We start from the raw sequence: 18335 nt of genomic DNA on the forward strand, positions 1-18335 counted from the left end.
GATAAGAGTTTCTTCAATTTACAGATCAAAAACAGTTTTTGAAAAGTGTGTTTCAAATACAGGCTCGATCTGCCACTTAAATATTGATACAGCTCTTAGACTTAAAGTTGTTATGCCTAGATGATTTATACTAACCAAGAAAATGGCCGAGACCTACAGTCGGCTACTTGTGACCTGTACACAGAAACATCTCTGAGTTGCATAGGAAGTGACAAGCCATAGGGCGTGGCCTGCTGTAGATTATATAAACCGAGGTGGTCGCCTTGCGCTTTCTTTTTCCTCTTCGCAGTGGCTTGGTATGAGAGGGGATGTTGTTATTTGTGCGGGAGGGAGTGCGCGTGGTTTTATCTTTTTGTGGTTTAGCTCAACGTATGACCGTTATGTGTCCGAACATCTTTTCTGAGCTGTAAGCATGAGGATTTTTTTTTCTTATAAACGAGACTTATGTTGAGGGCGCGGTCGCCATATTGGAATCGTTTCATTTTGCATGCTTGGAGCTGCCGCGTGGGAGTGCATTGTGTCCTGTGGTTTCGCTATTCGTGCTTGCCTGCCTATTACACACTTTGTCTTAGTTTGGGGTTCAGCTTTGTCATATATGTGAGGTTTTTGTTTATCATCCTAAAATCTTTCGGTGGTAATCTGGAACAGCGGGGTACAGTACCACGCTTCCATCTTCAGCTTGTTTACGTTACACTTGGAAAGAAAACGCTATGCCAAGCTCCTCTAGGTTGCCTGCTCCAGTCTTACTAAAGACCTCGGTCTCTGTCTCTCATCTTAACCTTCAGCAGCTTTTGTTGCAGGTTAGCCAGTGTCACTGCTGGATAAACGGTTTTCAGGCCATGCAATGATCAACCTTTTTGCTGCTGGATAGTTTTTATCCTAGTAATATGAATGCTAAACTTTTATGAAATGTACTCAAAGTGGAGGTCCAGTGGAAAAATACAAAAACTGTAACTTTTATAAAACGGATGCTCACCTGTACCTTGATCCTGCAGTGTCCTCACACTGGCTGGGTTGACTGACCATCCAGTCTCCTCAGCGCTGTCATCTTTAGTGTGGGCACTTAGCTGTGACAGCTTGTGGCTTCAGTCTGGTGCCCACTGGGCATGTGAGTAGTGCAGTTTTGTGAATGGTCCTGTAGTCTTCTAGGACCTGTCACAAGTCCCAGAAAACTTCTAGGAGGGGAGGGCAACTTGTGGGAGAGGGTCCATGTCAAATTTGGGTATCCCCTGTGCCCCTCCCTGCTCCTGTGGGGGATAAACCTTAAAGTGGAACTTTTGATTTTGGATGGAGTGATATTAACCACTTGCCTACCAGGCACTTATACCCCCTTCCTTACCAGGCCAATTTTCAGCTTTCAGCGCTGCCGCACTTTGATTGACAATTGCGCGGTCATGCAACATTGTACCCATATGAAATTTTGATCATTTTTTTCTCACAAATAGAGCTTTCTTTTGGTGGTATTTAATCGCCACTGGGCGCTTTACTTTTTGCGCTATAAATTAAAAATGTGCAAAAAATTTGAAAAAAAAAAAAGTTTATTTGTTTCTTTTATAAAATTTTTCAAACACGTATTTTTTCTCCTTCACTGATTTGCGTTGATGAGGCGGCACTGATGGGCACTGATAGGCAGCACTAAAGGGCACTGATAGGCAGTACTAATGAGGTGGCACTGCTGGGTGGCACTGCTGGGTGGCACTGCTGGGTGGCACTGCTGGGTGGCACTGCTGGGTGGCACTGCTGGGTGGCACTGCTGGGTGGCACTGCAGGGCACAGGTGGGGGCACTGCTGGGAACGGGTGGGCGGGGCTAGTGGGCGCACTGCTGGGCGGAACATGCGGGTGTCACTGCTGGGCACCGATCATCAGGGCACTGATCATCAGTGCCCTGATGATCGGTGCTGATCCCCGCTCTGACAACTGCCGGTTCTCGGCAGTACTTTCCTTCACGATCTGACAGCGTGAGCAAAGTGCAGCCGAGAACCGGCACTTGCATTTCCCTGTGATCAGCGTGTCATTGGACACCGCTGATCACGTGGTAAAAGGCCGGTGGGATCGGCCTTTCACCACATCACGTGATCAGCTGTGTCCGTAGGACACAGCGATCACAGAGATCGCCGGGTGCGCGCCCCCTGGGGCGCGCAGGAGAGCGCGTTCTGGGAGGACGTCATATGACGTCCACTCAGAACTGGCCGGCCGCGGTGAAGCCGTCATTCGGCTATGCGCGGTCGGCAAGAAGTTAAAGACAGGTTTTGAAACATATTTTACTTCCTAAGTCTGTGCAGTAGTTTTGCACAAAGCAGCCCTGATCATCCTCTGAAGTCTCCCAGTGGTGCTCCTGGCCCCTCCATCCTGAGTGCCCCATGTGCAAGCAGTTTGCTATTGTGGCTCCCTAGGTGCTGTATGCCTATCCACACAGTGTAGTGCAGCCCTGCCCCCCTTCTTTGGCTGTGATTGACAGCCAAATTATTATTTGTTTTTTTTTGTTCATTGGTGGCATGAATGAAATCAACCTTTGTTTACCAATGACAAGAAATTCTGAAGGATGGAACATTCCTTGAACAAATGCAGGGATGTGGAAATTTTTTAAAACTACTTGTCCAGGGACTAAATTGGTGTTCCAATCTACTTGGACCTCATGACCATCTACCAGATTAAAAAAAAAAAATTAACCAAAACCATATTTAAATCCAAGGTGACTTTTAAATGTCTGCCGCTTTTAAAAACAAAAGCGGCTTTATGGCGACTTAAAAGTGTAATAATTTTAATATTGTGCTGTTAGTCTACACCCCCCCCCCCCCAAACCTCAGTGTCTCCAGCACTGCACCCGGGGACTGGCAGGGAGGGGAGAGATCTTGCAGTGTAATGAACACAGATTGGGTGCATGTCAGGAGAGGGGAGTGTTGGGCTCATCCTCTATCCCTTTCACTGACAGCATTTTTTTTTTTTTTTTTGCACGTTTAAAAAAATTTTAGGACTGAAGATTACATAAAACCCCCAAACATATATTTTTTGAAAACACACCATAGAGAGAAATCGTGGTAGTTTCAATTTGTCGCATATTACTGCAAAATTTCAGTAAAAAGGTAAATTTTAGGGCACAAAAAAGCAATAAATTAAATTTTTTTTTATAAAATATAAAGGACAAGGTTGCACCGACTAAAGAGATATCCAACATGTCAAACCTTAAATTTGCGTGTGCTCATGAAATGGTGACGAATGTCACTTCCCTGAATTTTCTATAGGCGACACTTTTAAAGCCCCTTGGTCAAGACAAGTGTTACGGAGGAGGTATGCTGCTAGAATTATTGCTCTCATCCTAGTGTTTGCGGTGATATGCAACATGTGCATCGCAATTGACGTTTTCATGCGTAGGTGCCACAGCGTGTGCTTTTGTCCTGGGGGGGGGGGGGGGGGGGTTAAAGTAAGTTTTAACATTAATGGCAGTGAAGTAGTTGAAGTGTTTTACTTATGGCCACACCCTCAAAGTATATATTGCTTAATACTATTAATGTTATAAAAGTACAGTGGCTTGGCATTTGTTAGGAGTGGATGTTGCTGTGCTTTACTGGATTTCTGGCAGGTAACAAGGGTATTTTCTGTGGGGGAAAAAATGCATATTTTGTAGAAGTAGTACTTTTTTTTTTTTTTTTTTTTTCCCCTCCCCAGACAAGAGTAACCACTTAACTGTACTAACTACTGTAACAGTGCTAATTCTCTGTTGCAAGCAACAGATGAGACCTTTTGCTCCACCAGCACTGTTTGCTGAGAGCACAGTGGAGTGAGTTGCAGATCTTCCTCTCATAAACGCAATACAATTTAGTTTGATGGGAAGGGTACCTGAGAATGTACACGTAGGGAGAATGGCAGTTAAATCTGTTTTAAACCCCAAAACAGAAATTTAATGTTTCAGCTTAAAAATCCTTAGATGTAGTGGCTGCGTATGGTTTTTAGGATTTTTCTTCTCACCGGGTGATCTAGCAAGTAACACTTTCTATCATGGTGTCTGCGGTTTTAGATGAAGTGGTAAATCAGTTGTTTGGACTGGAGCCTTTTCAGTCTAGGGAAAGGGTAGGGTTAGCAGATTTAGATGAACTTGACTTCAGTTGAGAACCAGCCAACAATTTATAAACAGTTACTGCAAATATTTTCTTTAAGATTTTACATAAAGGCTGCCCATTGTAAGCAGTCCTGTCAGTGTAATTAATGGCAAAACTTATTTTTTTAGTTTTGGCTTGTGGAAAGGGAATAGATGGCCTGTCAGGCGGCAATTATCTAAAATATATTTGCGCTGAGTGAATCTCAGAATGCTGCAAACGTGGTTGGTATATACAACCAATAATCAATACTTTGGTATATACACAGGTGTTTTCTTTCAATATCACAAAATAACAGCATTGATTTCAATCAACTGAATATAAATTAAATGAAGTAAATATGAAGCAAAATAAGTCTCTTCAGACCTTAACCACTAACCTACAGTTCATTTATACCCCTTCCTGCCCAGGCCAATTTTCAGCTTTCAGTGCTGTTGCACTATGAATGACAATTGTGCGGTCATGCAACACTGTACCCATATGAAATTTTTATCATTTTTCCCCTCATCTTTCAAGACCGCACCTTGAGACCTCGGCTCCTCCCCACCTGAGGAAACTCCTCCACCGTAAATAAAAATACTGTCACTCCCCTCCGAGCTCAGTTTTTGTTGTTTCCTCCGGTGGGGACATCTTTAGAAGGCCTCTCCAGGTGCTGTCAGAGGACAGCGGTGCCTGGTGTCTGGAACCAGTTGGAGCAGCGTGGGGTGAAGGCTGGAGAGCCGGCTGCTATCCCCCAGGGAAGGCTGCAGTGGCAGGGCTGTGGTCTCTGGGGGACAGAGGTGGCACGAACCTGTCCGCCAGCCCCCTCCGGAGAGTTGCTAGAGCCAGGGCCCTATACACCATGGACAGCGGCAAGATGGCAGTGCGTGCGGTACGACAGCCTGTAGGGACAGGCGTTACCGCGGAAGAGGCGACCACCCTCCTGACAGATGTCCGGAGCAGAGGCACCGGGACCAGGCGAGGCCAGTGCCAGTCTCGGGTAAGGTGACTCAGTGGAGTCCTCCCCTACCTATGGGCCCCTAGCTCCAGGGGTCTTCCCTTGTTCCTTGCTGGGGGGGGGGTGGGTGGGCAGGTAGCTTGGTTTTGGGGTAATAGGTTTCCTGGCTCTCTCTCCCTCTTGTCTGTTCAGGATAAAGCCCGTGAAAAGCTCAAACACCAGGAACCTAGGCGGAAATGCCTGTCTTGTAAGGCGACCCTCAAAGAGTCATGGAAGAAGGTGCTATGTGGGCCATGTATAGAGGAGTTAGTGAGGGAAGAGTTCGGTTCAGGGTGACTTGGTTAAATCAGTAAGGGAACTAACCAACACCTTTGACTCCCTCAAAAATCTGGTGGAGTTTAGCCGTACCCCAGGCGACACCCCGTGCCCCCCCAGCATATCGAGGCAACTTCAACTAGTTGGGGTAGGGGAGACCAGGAGGCTGGAGAAGGTGAGCCATCCTTGGATTCCCAGTCTGAAGAGGATTCAGAAGGGGAGGGCCCCTCAGATGATCCCAGAGGCCCCTCTAGATACAAATCCTCCCTGGAGGAGGTAGACTATTTGTTGGGGGTGATTTATGCCACGCTTGACATTAGGAAGATAAAAAAAACCCTCTACACGGTCAGATGTAACAGGGCATGGAGTAGAAGAAGCTGAGTTTTTTCCCGTGCATGAAGTGTTGGTGGACACAATAAGGAAGGAGTGGCAGGATCCAGAGAAGAAACCCTTTTTTGCCAAGTCCCTCAAGAGCAGGTTTCCATTTGATGAGGGCTCGTCCACCTTGTGGAATAAAAATCCCAAGCTGGACGTGGCATTTTCTCAGATTGCCAGAAAGATGGATTTGGCCTTTGAGGACATGGGAGTTTTGCCAGATCTGATGGATAGAAGAGCTGAATACCTCCTTAAAAAATCGTGGGACTCTACCTTGTCCAATTTGAAGTCTGCCATGGCCACCACAGTAGTAGCCAGGAATATGGAATACTGGCTCAGTTACAGGCGCATATAGTTGCAGATTCCCCTAAGGATAGGATCCTAGTGTTTGAGACGTTATTACAGGGGGTGGGGTATATTGCGGATGCTTCAGCAGAGTCGGTGAGGTTGTCGGCAAGGTCGGCGACCCTTACCAACTCAGCCCGTAGGGCCCTGTGGGTTAAAACATGGCAGGGGATGTCACGTCTAAGGTGAAGTTATGTGGTATCCCCTTTTCAGGTGATCTCCTGTTTGGACCAGGGTTAGAAATTGTTAGACCGCACATCGGATAGAAAGATGTCCTTTCCCCTGAAGTGGAAAATGCATGATCTTGGGGGAAGGAAGTTTCGTCCCCCAAAGAGACAGGCCCCTAGGTCAGAAGACCAGAGGAGGACATGGGGGCAGACAGGGAGGGGCAAGGGAGGAGCGATATTTCATCCTCCTAAACAGCCCCAGAAGCTGCGGTGACTCGATTCCCCCGGTGGGAGGAAGATTGGTAGTCTTCTTCCCACGGTGGGAAGCTGAGGTCTCCAGCCCCCTTCGTACTGGACATCGTGAGAAGGGGGTACCGCCTGGAGTTCTCAAGGCCACCGCCGAGAAGATTGATAACAAGCCTGCCCAGGTGCCCACAAAGGGCTTTGGCCGTACTAGCGTCTCTCCGGGAGTTGGAGGAGCAAAAAGTTGTAGTAAGAGTCCCCAAGACAGATGGGGGGAGGGGTTCTACTCGCATGCCTTCGTGGTCCAGAAACCTTCAGGGGCGTACGGGTTGATCCTAAATTTGAAACCCCTGAACGTGACCATATGATACAAAAAGTTTCAGATGGACGCGATCTTCACAGTCAGAGCCCTCCTTCCACCAGGGGCCTTCCTGGCCTCTATCGATTTGAAGGATGCCTATCTGCATGTACCCGTCGCAGAGGCTTTACATAAATTTTTCAGGCTAGCGTTTTAGAGTCCAGCAGGGACGTGTCACCTACATTTCTGGGCCTTGCCTTTTGGGCTCTCTGAGGTGCTGGTTCCTCTTCGGCTGAAGGGAGTTTCAATTGTTGCCTATTTAGACGTTCTGCTCTTGTTTGCAAGCTCGGCGGATCAGCTTGCACTGGACATAGCTGTGGTGAGAAGCCATCTGGAGAGTTTGGGGTGGCTGCTGGACAAGTCCAGTCTGGTCCCATCCCAGAAGTGGTCTTATCTATGGTATATACTAGACTCTGCCTGTCAAAAGACCATGCTAACCCCAGAGAAGCTCACCAAATTAGACGGGGGGGGGGGGGGGGGGGGGGGAGATCAGGCGGCTACTGGAAAGCTGCGGAATGTCGTTGAGGCAGGCTGTTGGTGTTAGGGCTGTTAACCTTGTTCATTCTGGTGGTACAATGGGCGGGGTTGTAGCTACATCCCCTACAACAAATCATTTTGGGCGTTTGGGACCAGCAACTGCGGTCGTTAAATTCCCGGGTGCAGATTCCCTCCAAAGTAAAGAGATCCCTGTGGTGGTGGAGGAAGACAGCCAACGTAACTCAGGGGCTGCTATGGAGTTTCCTGGTGGTCAGGCAGATCACAGCAGACGCTAGCGCCCAGGAATGGGGGTGAACCTAGGGGAATTGGTGGTACTCGGTGAGTGGTCTCAAGAAGAAAGAGGGGAATCCTCAAACTGGAAGGAGCTAAGGGCTGTTTGGGAAGCACTTCGTTCCTTCCAGGATTTGATTTGGGGCCGTCATGTCCGCGTCCTTTCGGACAATGTGACAGTGGTGGCCTCTGGGGTCTGACGGTGATGCTTCTGTCATGGGCAGAGGTGAGTATAGCCTCCTTATCGGCCGTACACCTAAAAGGAAAACTAAATCAGGTGGCTGATTTTTTTTTATTTTTTTAGCAGATGGCGATTGAGAGAATCGGAATGGGTTCTAAATTGGGAGGTTTACCAATCCATTGTAAGGAAATGGGGATCCCCAGACATAGACCTATTTGCGTCAGGTCAGAGCAGCAAAGTTCCGAGATTCTTCTCACTAAACCGGTGGGACGGGGCTCGGGCGGTGGACGCGTTAGGGGGAAATCCAAATTTCTGCCCTATGTTACGCTTTTTTCCCGGTCGCCTTACTGTCAGCAGTGTTGAGGAAGTTCAGATCGGAGAGAACCCCACTGATCCTGATAGCTCCGTACTGGCCCCGTCGAGCGTGGTTCTCAACGTCGAAGAACTTTGCTATTCAGCCACCTTGGGTGTTACCTCTACGGAAGGACTTGCTGTCGCAGGGTCTGGTCCTATGTCCCAGGGTGGAGAGATGGAAACTGATGGTGTGGTTTCTGAGGAACAGCTCCTGCTAGCAAAGGGATTCTTGGCCAGGGTCATGTCCACACTTAGCTAGTAGGAAGAAGGAAACACAAGTAGGAAGGTCTGGAGGTGTTTTAACGGATGGTGCTACAGGGCCTAAGCAGATACCCATAGCCTGGTGTCGGTGCTCGCGTTCTTGTGGGCCGATAAAGGGCTAGCAATCAGCACTCTCAGGAATCCCAATTAGCAAAGGAGGCATTGGTTGTAAGGTTCTTCAGGGCTCTGGCAAGACAGAGACCGGCTGGAAGTAGACCCTTTCCAAAATTGGACTTTGTAAAAGTACTCAAAGTGTTAATGGAGCCACCATTTGAGCCCCTAGGTTCCTGCTCCCTTAGGGCCCTCACGTTTAAAACTGTATTTTTGGTGGCAATCACAGCAAGAAGGGTGAGTGAGCTGGAAGCTCTGTCTATCAGAGCGCTATATTTGCAAATTTTTTCTGATAGGGTGGTTTTCAGGACGGACCCATCCTTTCTTCCCAAGGTGGCTTTAGATTTTCATAGGGGACAGGATATAGTTTTACCCTAATACCTCGGGTGAAAGAAGAAAAATTTCACACCTTGGATGTAAGAAGGTGTGTACGCCTTTACCTAGATAGGACTAAGGAATTTCGTAGTACAGATTCGTTTATTTCTTTTGCGTGGGCCAGGAACGGACAAAGCCTCCCGGTGCACAGTGGCTAGATGGTTGAGACTAGCAATAGAGCAGGCATATTGGGCCGAGGGTCTAGAGGTCCCAGAGGTTTTCAGGGCTCATTCTGTGCAGCCATGGCGGCCACACAAGCGGAACAGGCGGGGGTCCCCCCGGGACAGATTTGTAGGGCCGCAACTTGGTCCAGTTACGGGACGTTTGTTAGGCATTAGACTTGACCTGGTCTCCGTGCAAGAGCAGGCCTTCGGACGTAAGGTGCTGCAAGCAGTGGGCCCGCCCTAGCGGTGAGTACTTTTTTATCCCCTCAAGGTGCTGTCCTGAAAGACAAGGGGAAAATCAAAGTTACACTTACGGTAACACCTTTTCCAGTAGCCTTTCAGGACAGCACCAGTTACCCACCCTCTGTTGTATAATAGAGATGTCTTATGGTATTTGGTGTCTTATGTCACCCCAGGTGACTGGAGGAGGTGCTATTCCAAGAACTGAGGTGGGAGGGGAGTGACAGTATTTTTATTTAGGGTGAAGGTGTTTCCTCAGGTGGGGAGGAGCCGAGGTCTTTTTGCTGTCCTAAAAGACTACTGGAAAAGGCGTTACCGTACGTAACTTTGAATTTTGTGACAGAGCTTTATTTTGGTGGTATTTAATCACCTCTGGGTTTTTTTTTTCTTAAACCAAAAACCACTTGAAATTTTGAAAGTTTTTCCTTAGTTTTTGTTAAAAATCTTGTTAAGTGATTTTTCTCCTGCACTGATGGGTGGCACTGACTGGCACTGATGGGCACTGGCAGGTGGCATGGATGAGCACTTACAGCTGGCACTGATGGACACTGACAGGTGGCACTGCTGGGGCTACACAGATCATCAGGGCACGCTGATCAGTGCCTTGATCAGTGTACATGTCCCCTCTGAGGGATGCCGATTTCCGGCTCTCCTCTCGAGCTGTCAGCATGACAGCTCGTGAGAAGAGAAATGCTGATAACTGGTATTTCCCTATTTACATCCAAACAGCTGTGAGTGGACACAGCTGATCACATGACCGAGCCGACATCTTCAGCTCTTTCCGTTGACCGGTGTTCCGCTCTGTTTGAGGGACACAGCGCACCGTCGATCGCTGTGCGCTCCCGGAGCCGCGCATGTGTGGTTAGAATGGGATGACTGCCTCCTAGAACCGCCTTGCGTCCGTCATTTTACTAAATGGGGGGCGGGAGGCGGTTAATGCCAAATGTGCAAGAAAATCCATGTTGCACAACATATAAAATTAAAATACAAACGGTTAATCCAGACCTGATTGGCCCTTTGCTGATCACATGACCCTCCCAAGGAAAAAACAAATTGGCACAACTGAAGTGGAAGGGAAAAGATTTACTTTATATTTTTTTTTTTTTTACAAATACCTGGAAAGAGTGGTGTGCATTTGTGTTCAGCCCTCCAAGTCAATACTTTTGTACTTTCACCTTTTGCTACTATTAGGTCTCTTTGGGTATGTATCTACCAGCTTTGTACATCTGTTGTGAATTTTTTGCCCATTCTTTGCAAAATAGTTAAACTGTCAGATTAGATGGAGTGTCTGAACTGCAATTTTGCCACAGATTCTCAGTAGGATTTAGGTCTGGACTTTGGGATCATTCTAACACATGAATATGCTTTGATCTAAGACATTCATTGTAGCTCCGGCTGTATACTTAGGGTCATTGTCCTGCTGGAATGTGAACCACCACTCCTCAGTCTCAGGTCTTTTTGCAGACACAGTGTTTTGCTTTTAGATGACAAAGTTCCATTTAGGTCTCATCTGACCAGAGCAGTCTTCCACATGGCTTCTCGCAATCTTCAAACGGGACTTCTGGCTTTCTTCTTGCCACTCTTCCATAAAGGCCAGATTTATGGAGTGCACGAATAAACGTCCTGTGGTTAGACTCTCTCACCTGAGCTGTGGATCTCTGCAGCTCCTCCAGTTGCCATGGGCCTCTTAGCTGCTTCTCTGATTAACCACTACCGGGCACTTTCATCTCTTCCTGCCCAGGCCAATTTTCAGCTTTCAGCGCTATCGTACTTTGACAATTGCGTGATCATGCAGCTCTAGCCATATGACATTTTTATAATTTTTGAGACCGCTTTCTTTTGGTGGTATTTAATCACCACTGGGTTTATTTTTTGGTAATTTGTTATAAATTTTTGTAAATGAGTAATTTTTCTCCACTGTGCGCTGAGGCGGCACTGGTGGGCATTGACAGGCTGCACTCATGGCACTGATGGGCTGCACTGATTTGGCATTGATGTGCACTGGTAGGTATTGATGGGCAATGACAGGTGGCACTGATGGGGCAACACTGATCATCAGGGCACTGATCCTCAGTGCCCTGATCAGTGTAGATGTCCCCTCTCAGGAATGCAGATTACCAGCTCTCCTCTCCTCACAAGCTATCAGCGTGACAGCTTGTGAGGAGAGAAATGCCGATAACGGGCATTTCCTATTTTACATGCAATCAGCTGTGATTGGACACAGCTGATCACATGACAGCCGAAGTCGTCAGTTCTTTCCGTTGGTGATCCGCTGTGTCCCAGGGACACAGTGCACCACCAATCGCTGTGCTGCACGGTTAGTGGGAGGATTTCATATGATGTCTTCTCAGAACGAGAGAACCACCTTGCGCCCGTCATTTCCTTATATGGTGGAGGAGGCGGTTAATGCTCTCCTTGTCTGGCCTGTCAGTTTATGTGGCAACAATTGTTCTTTATGTGCCCTGTTCACCCCACAACACTGGTATCGGACAGATGTTTTCTGCGCAGGAATCTGTATGAAACACATATGGAAATTGATTTTTCTGCCAGTGAAATCTGCTTGGTTTTTCCATCAGTTTTTTTGCTCATATGGTGTGAACGAGGCCTTACAGAATGAGTACAGAGCAGCACAAACCACCACCACACTATCCAAGCATAGCTGACATGAAGTCACTGGCTAGGCCCTGCCTGACAGCGAGTGTTCTCCCTTGATTGCGAATAATGGTTGCCTTAACATTATGCAAGTTTGAGGCTTACTTTTTGTGGCTTTATTTTAACAGGTGGATAGGCTAAAATGCCTGTTGCCAGAAGTTGGGTGTGCCGAAAGACCTATGTCACGCCACGACGTCCTTTTGAAAAATCGCGGTTGGATCAGGAGTTAAAGCTAATTGGTAAGAAAATGCAGTCTACATTTTTATATTCCAAATGGTTTTGTCTTGTGCACTAATGCCTTGTGGTGTTTTAGGTGAATATGGTCTGCGTAACAAGCGTGAGGTGTGGCGGGTGAAGTTCACACTTGCAAAGATCCGTAAGGCTGCCAGAGAGTTGCTTACTCTAGATGAGAAAGATCCCAAACGTTTGTTTGAAGGTTTGTGACTAATACTATTCATTGATCTGGTCTAAAAATGCTGAGTGCAAACATCTGAGTCATTGGTGTTCCCTCTTCTGTCTGTACTGTCAAATTTACTTTGCTTCCTGGCTTCTTAAGCAGTGCTAGTGGCTTTGAAATGAGTCATATAATTGGTCTCAGCCACTTGCTCTAAAGGAGAATTTCTCTCCTCAAGCATTTATACACCACCTGCCCCCTGTTAAATGAGGATTTCTACCTGTAGTGTCCATCTTTGGGACTCCCTGCATCTTGCTGCCCTCCACACAGTGTCCTACAGTGGAGTGAAGGTGAGCATAAGGAACTAATAGCTTTTTGAGGGGTTGTGTGCTGGGGACAAAAAAAAATCAGTACTACAAGGGTCTCTCGTTGAATTGAGGAATAGTTTAATAGGAAGAGAGCTGCATTAAGTGGCGGGAGAGACAGGTATTTTGTTGCTGCTTTACAGGTACCTGCTTAATGAGAACCTTTAAAGTATAACTAAAGCCAAGAGTTTTCAGTTTGATAGTGTAGATGGATTAGAACACCTATTAAGTTTATTGCAGTCTGCATCGGTTAGGGGGATTTGGCCTCTTTGTCCTGTTTACCATTTTTAATTAATTTAGAGGAGAACTCTAAATTTTTTGAGTTGTCCTAAGAAAAGTAATGGGGAGATTTTTCCATTGAGGATAATAGTTCTGGTGACCTGGGGGCCTCTAAGGATTTCTTTTAAAGGTTGTGTTTTTTTTTTTTTTGGGTATACATGTTATACGTCTGTGCAGTGGTTTTGCACAGAGCAGCCCTGGGTCCTCTTTTCAGCTCCCCCGAGAGCACTCCTGGCCCCTCCCTCCTGTCTCTGTCCCCCTCGCAAGCAGCTTGCTTTGGGAGCACCTGAGCAGGCGCACTCCCAAGCTATGGCTCTGCATGTTCATTCACACTGAGCTGTGGTTTGGCTCCACCCCTACCTCTCCTGATTGGCTCACTAGCTGTGATTGACAGCAGCCAATCGGGAGTAAGGGTTCCAGAGAACCAAAGCTCTTGTGGACATCACTGGATCGGGATGTGGCTCAGGTAAGTGGTGGAGGGTTAAGGGAGCTGCTACACACAGGTTTTTTTAACCTTCATGCATACAATGCATGGAGGTAAGAAACTTGAGCCTTTAGAACAGTTTCATTTGCAGGGATTTTCTCTTCCTGTTTTGGCTTTGGGACAGGAAGTGATGGTAAATCTCCCCAATGGGACACATTGGCAAAAAAATACTGACCGTGATGATAACCCTCCCTTACTCTAGCCAAAATGAAGTTTTGCCTGTAGTTCTATTTTAATAGACAGGAATGTATATCCTAAACTTAATTTAACTGATCCTGCTCTATTAAAAACCTTAACAAAGGTTTTCATTTTTAGGAAATGCCCTGCTTAGGCGACTGGTACGTATCGGTGTGTTGGATGAGGGGAAGATGAAGCTTGATTACATTCTGGGCTTAAAAATTGAAGATTTCTTGGAAAGGCGTCTTCAAACACAGGTTTTCAAGCTGGGTTTGGCAAAGTCTATTCACCATGCCCGTGTTCTCATCAGACAGAGGCATATCCGGTAAATATATGCTGTATACATAACTATTTTTTTCCACCAAACATTTTTAAACTGGAAATATGAAGAATCTGTACCTACAGCCAAATCTGCTCATACAAATTTGTCAAGTTTCCTGGATGTGTTCAAATGGGGAACCTTCTCTGCATTCTATACAATTAAGTGACAGCATTGTCTCATGGCTAGCAGCATGCAGTAACAGTAATGCACTAAAGTTTGTGCTCTTGTGAAAATGCTTTAAAGTGAGGACGCTATAAAAATGTAATATATATCAATTAACCTACAAAGCATGTAATAAAGTAAAATCAATATTAGACATGGTACCTTTTTTACATGAAAACTTCTGGGTACACTTGCACACCCGGAGTGCTAGTAAGGCATACATGCAGGCTCACTTGTGATCTAGGCTGTGTGCGTCCAGACCAGCAATGGGCAAACTACGGCCCGGCGGACCTTTTAATCCGGACCGCAAAAATCTGCTGTCAGAATGTGTGTAGGTGGGGCAGCGTGAGAAACGTGAGGGGAGCTAGGCTCCTCTCACAGTCCGCCCTGAAGACCGGAACGGCGCGGGAACACGGCGAGAGGAACGCGCGGAGCAAAGGTAAGTGAATTGACACAGGGGGGACTTGGGGACTTAATATGGGGAATGAATTACTATATGGGGGATGAATTACTATGGGGGAATATTACTATACTTACTATGGATGACACATACACATCATTCATCTACTCTTGGTCCAGCCCCCGGGTCCAATATATGAACCCATTGCGGCCCTCAAGTCAAAATGTTTGCCCACCCCTGGTCCAGACACACATTGCTGGTAAGCCATGAGCAAAGACATGCTGGTAGGTTAATTGAATCCTGTCTAAATTGTCCCTAGTATGTGTATGAAATTAGTGACCTTAGATTGTACGCCCCTTGAGGGTTAGTGACTGATGTGAATGTACAATATATATGTAAAAGCGCTGCATAAATTGACGGTGCTATTTAAGTACCTGAAATAAATGCCCCTGCTCCCTCACGGGGGTTTGACTAATAGCCAGTGGCTGGCTGTCCTGTGAGACCAGGAGAAGAGAGCAGTACTAAAGCCAGGACAGCATTTGATCAGTGACAGGGATAGGGGGCTAGAACAGGTAGTGGGGCTTTTGTATCTTTATGCCAAGATTGCGTTAATGTAAAAACCTTTTTGTGTTTTGAACCATTTGAATTGTCTTTTTGCAAAATTAGTTTAGAAACTGTTTAGCTTCATTAAAATGAATAGACTGAAATCGCACCACACAAGTACATGTGACTCACACAGGAATGCATTGTTTTCTGTGCGATCCAGTGTGACTTGACCCTTCATGTTAAAATCCAAGTAGGCAAACTTTTCTGTTAACGTCCACAGTGATGCTATTTTAGGCTGTGCATATAAGTAAGCTTTACCATTCATATAATTGCTTCCCTAATGGAAGTGCATCCACCAGGGATCTGCTAGCAATGAAATGGTTAATCAAATGCTTTCAGCAAATATCTGAGAGGGTTAATCATTCACTTCCATCTGGGATCATGTCCACTCTATCTTCTAGTAATTAAAGTTAGCATGTGCTTCCCTATCACCATCTCTCCACCCAGATGCTGCTACACAGTGCACATACCAGTCCTGCAGCCTTCTCACAGCACACCTGTGGCAAGGAGTGATCACCACTGAGGCCAGCCACACCCCCTCAAGTCCCACCCAATCACTGCGAGTCTTGCAGCAGGCTGCATATTAGAGTCGGGGAGAAGTAGAACGCTGGGGAACTGCCTGATCTCTGCTGGGGGAAAAGTACTGATCAGTCCCTGGTATGCTGTTCAGCAGGTTCCACCACTGCTGCCTCTTAGCCAGTGGAAGCGCCGGCTAGGCGATAGGGACAGCCTGTGGGAGGGCAGCTCTAAATCCTGCTTGCCTACAGCAGGGCTAAATGTAAAAAATAACTTCTTGCCCGGTGGCTAGAATTGCATGTGTTGGGCGATAGGAATCTCAACATCCCTGCTGGAAGCTGGTTTCTATACAGAAGTGCACCTGATCTTGCACTGCAGCTTTTGTAAATAAACCCCACTATCCCATCTTTGCAATGGCTACAGTCACTACCAAACACTTGGATGTCTTGGCTGGTATGGTTTTGTCACATTTTATTATACATATTCTATGCTTTGATGTCTTGATAGAACACGGAACAGTGTTTTGAAATGAAGCTTGATTCCGCAAGATCACTTTGGCTTTGCCATACATCTTGTGAACTGCTAACCTTACCTGAGGTCCACCATCTAGTACACTTGGCATGAAGCTTTAATTTCAGCAAGGTCAATTTGGCTGTAACCATACACCTTGTGAAGAGGTCCGTTCCAAGGGAATATAACTTTTCTGATTGTGATTATGGTTTTAGCAAGGTAAAATGCTTGAATAGTGGATTTACATATTAACATCGAGTGAGCCTAAATAACTGCATGCTGGGATATTCAGACTTGTCAGTATATTTCCATAATGTTTGGATTAAACACTAAACTCTGCAAATCTGTTTAAATCCTCCAAGCGCTTAACTACCCTGTAGAAGAAAGATGTGTAATTGCCTATTGGGGCACTTCAGTCTAGTCATGTGATTGGCTCCTAGTGACCAGCTTAAGGGGAGAGTAAGAAGGCAGCAACAACGGCTTTAATGTCTGGGCAATTATGTCACCCATAGACCTATGAGGCATCTGTTGTCCCTCATGGCTAAAGCTAGTGATGGGACCTAATCATGACTGGTGTGCCCTGAGAATACATCACACACCTTTCCTCTACAGCAGGGGTGGGCAACTGTGGCCCTCCAGCTGTTGGTGAACTAGAAGTCCCATCATGCCTTTGCGAGTCATGCTTTTTACTGTCAGTTTTGCAATTCCTCATGGGACTACCAGGGTAGTTTGATATTGGAAGTGGGGTGGGAGCAGATTTAAGATTACATAGGTTCAGCCTGGACTTCCACTTTAAAAGTTAAGTTCATCTTTTGCACTGTTCAGTCTGTATTTAGTGGTGTAACATGGTTAGATGCTTCCCCTCTCACCCTCAAAACCACTTTTTTTTCTTTCTCCAAAGGTGAACATAGCCTTTGAAGTGAAATTGTTTGAAAGTAGCAAGTCCCTTTTTTATGTATACAAATTATTTGTAGGGTCTGAGGGATGGAAGGTTGCTTCCATCAGGCAGTGCATTTTTAATAGTTTAATAAATGTACGCAATCAAGTTTCCTGTTAATCTACAAATTAGATCTAATTCTGACAGTGACATCAGATTGTTTTCATGTTGTAGGTCATCTTGCGTTCTATTTAACAAAAATCACATTGTTAAACTATGGTAGAATTTATCAGAGATTAGGTAATTGGTTATTTTAATTTAGCCTGCAAATATCATGGACCAATTTGAGTTAATTGTATTTCTTTTGTAGTGTTCGCAAGCAAGTAGTGAACATCCCATCATTCATTGTGCGGCTGGATTCTCAGAAGCATATTGACTTCTCCCTGCGTTCACCTTACGGTGGTGGACGTCCTGGCCGTGTGAAGAGAAAAAATGCCAAGAAGGGACAGGGAGGTGCTGGAGGAGGAGATGACGAGGAGGAAGATTAAACTTTGATCTCTGGAAGTCTCATGAAAACTAATAAAACAATTTTGATTTAACAAGTGTCCCGAATGATTTATAGGTGTGCAAGTATAAAGGTGGAATGTTTCTAAACTGTAGAGCTTAAAAGCAGTACCATCCAGATTTTTATCTGTGCCTAAAAATGGCTTTATTGGTTTGGTTGAGTACCACCTGTTAAAGATTGAAATATGGGTGCAGTGATTTGTATGCACTGGGACTCCTGGAGGGAGCATTGTATGCTCTGAAACCTGTCTAGTTCTATGGGTTTTAAGACATTTGGGTTTTTTAACATTGTGATCCACTCTACTCTGCACCATGTGCACTCCATTATCCAACCTTGGATTGTGGGGTTGAAGACCTCTTGGAAAGACTGGATTCTGGCTATGGAAGCTTGTCTGAATAGTTTTTGGTTTGTGGCTCTCAGATGCAGAGTAGTTTTAATTTTAAGCTGTGGAGCCTTGTTTTGGTAACCTATTACTTGTGTGGGCCTGTTGCGGTTTTGTTGTGCTGATGTCAGCCCCTCAATTGGACTGCTTTTGGACAACTATGTACCTGTGTCCCTTAATGTGCAATTACTAGAATAGGATTTTTGACTTGTAAACCTATTACAAGACTACTTTGCAGTACAGTTCATATGGAAGGCCAAAGTAGATAAGGTGCTCTGGGCAACATGTTTCTCAAATAATATGGGGCTTTATTACATATGGCCATATAAGATCTGGTAGGAATGACATCACGTCT

The 18335-nt window shown here is 45.9% G+C and overlaps 1 protein-coding gene across 1 annotated transcript; it reads left to right on the plus strand.

Annotated features, from left to right (window-relative positions):
- The first annotated feature begins 384 nt into the window (after nucleotides 1-384).
- Nucleotides 385-17635, plus strand: RPS9 (ribosomal protein S9). The gene is made up of 5 exons (XM_089683325.1): nucleotides 385-406; nucleotides 12070-12180; nucleotides 12255-12377; nucleotides 13779-13965; nucleotides 17404-17635. Exons 2-5 carry the CDS (start codon nucleotides 12084-12086, stop codon nucleotides 17579-17581), a joined length of 585 nt encoding a protein of 194 aa, XP_089539451.1. The 5' UTR covers nucleotides 385-406; nucleotides 12070-12083; the 3' UTR covers nucleotides 17582-17635.
- The last annotated feature ends 700 nt before the right edge of the window (nucleotides 17636-18335 follow it).

This window comes from Staurois parvus, unplaced genomic scaffold (genome assembly GCF_062004578.1).
Source record: "Staurois parvus isolate SC_StPar_1 unplaced genomic scaffold, SC_StPar_1.0 ptg000304l, whole genome shotgun sequence".
In the NCBI taxonomy this organism is placed as follows: domain Eukaryota; kingdom Metazoa; phylum Chordata; class Amphibia; order Anura; family Ranidae; genus Staurois; species Staurois parvus.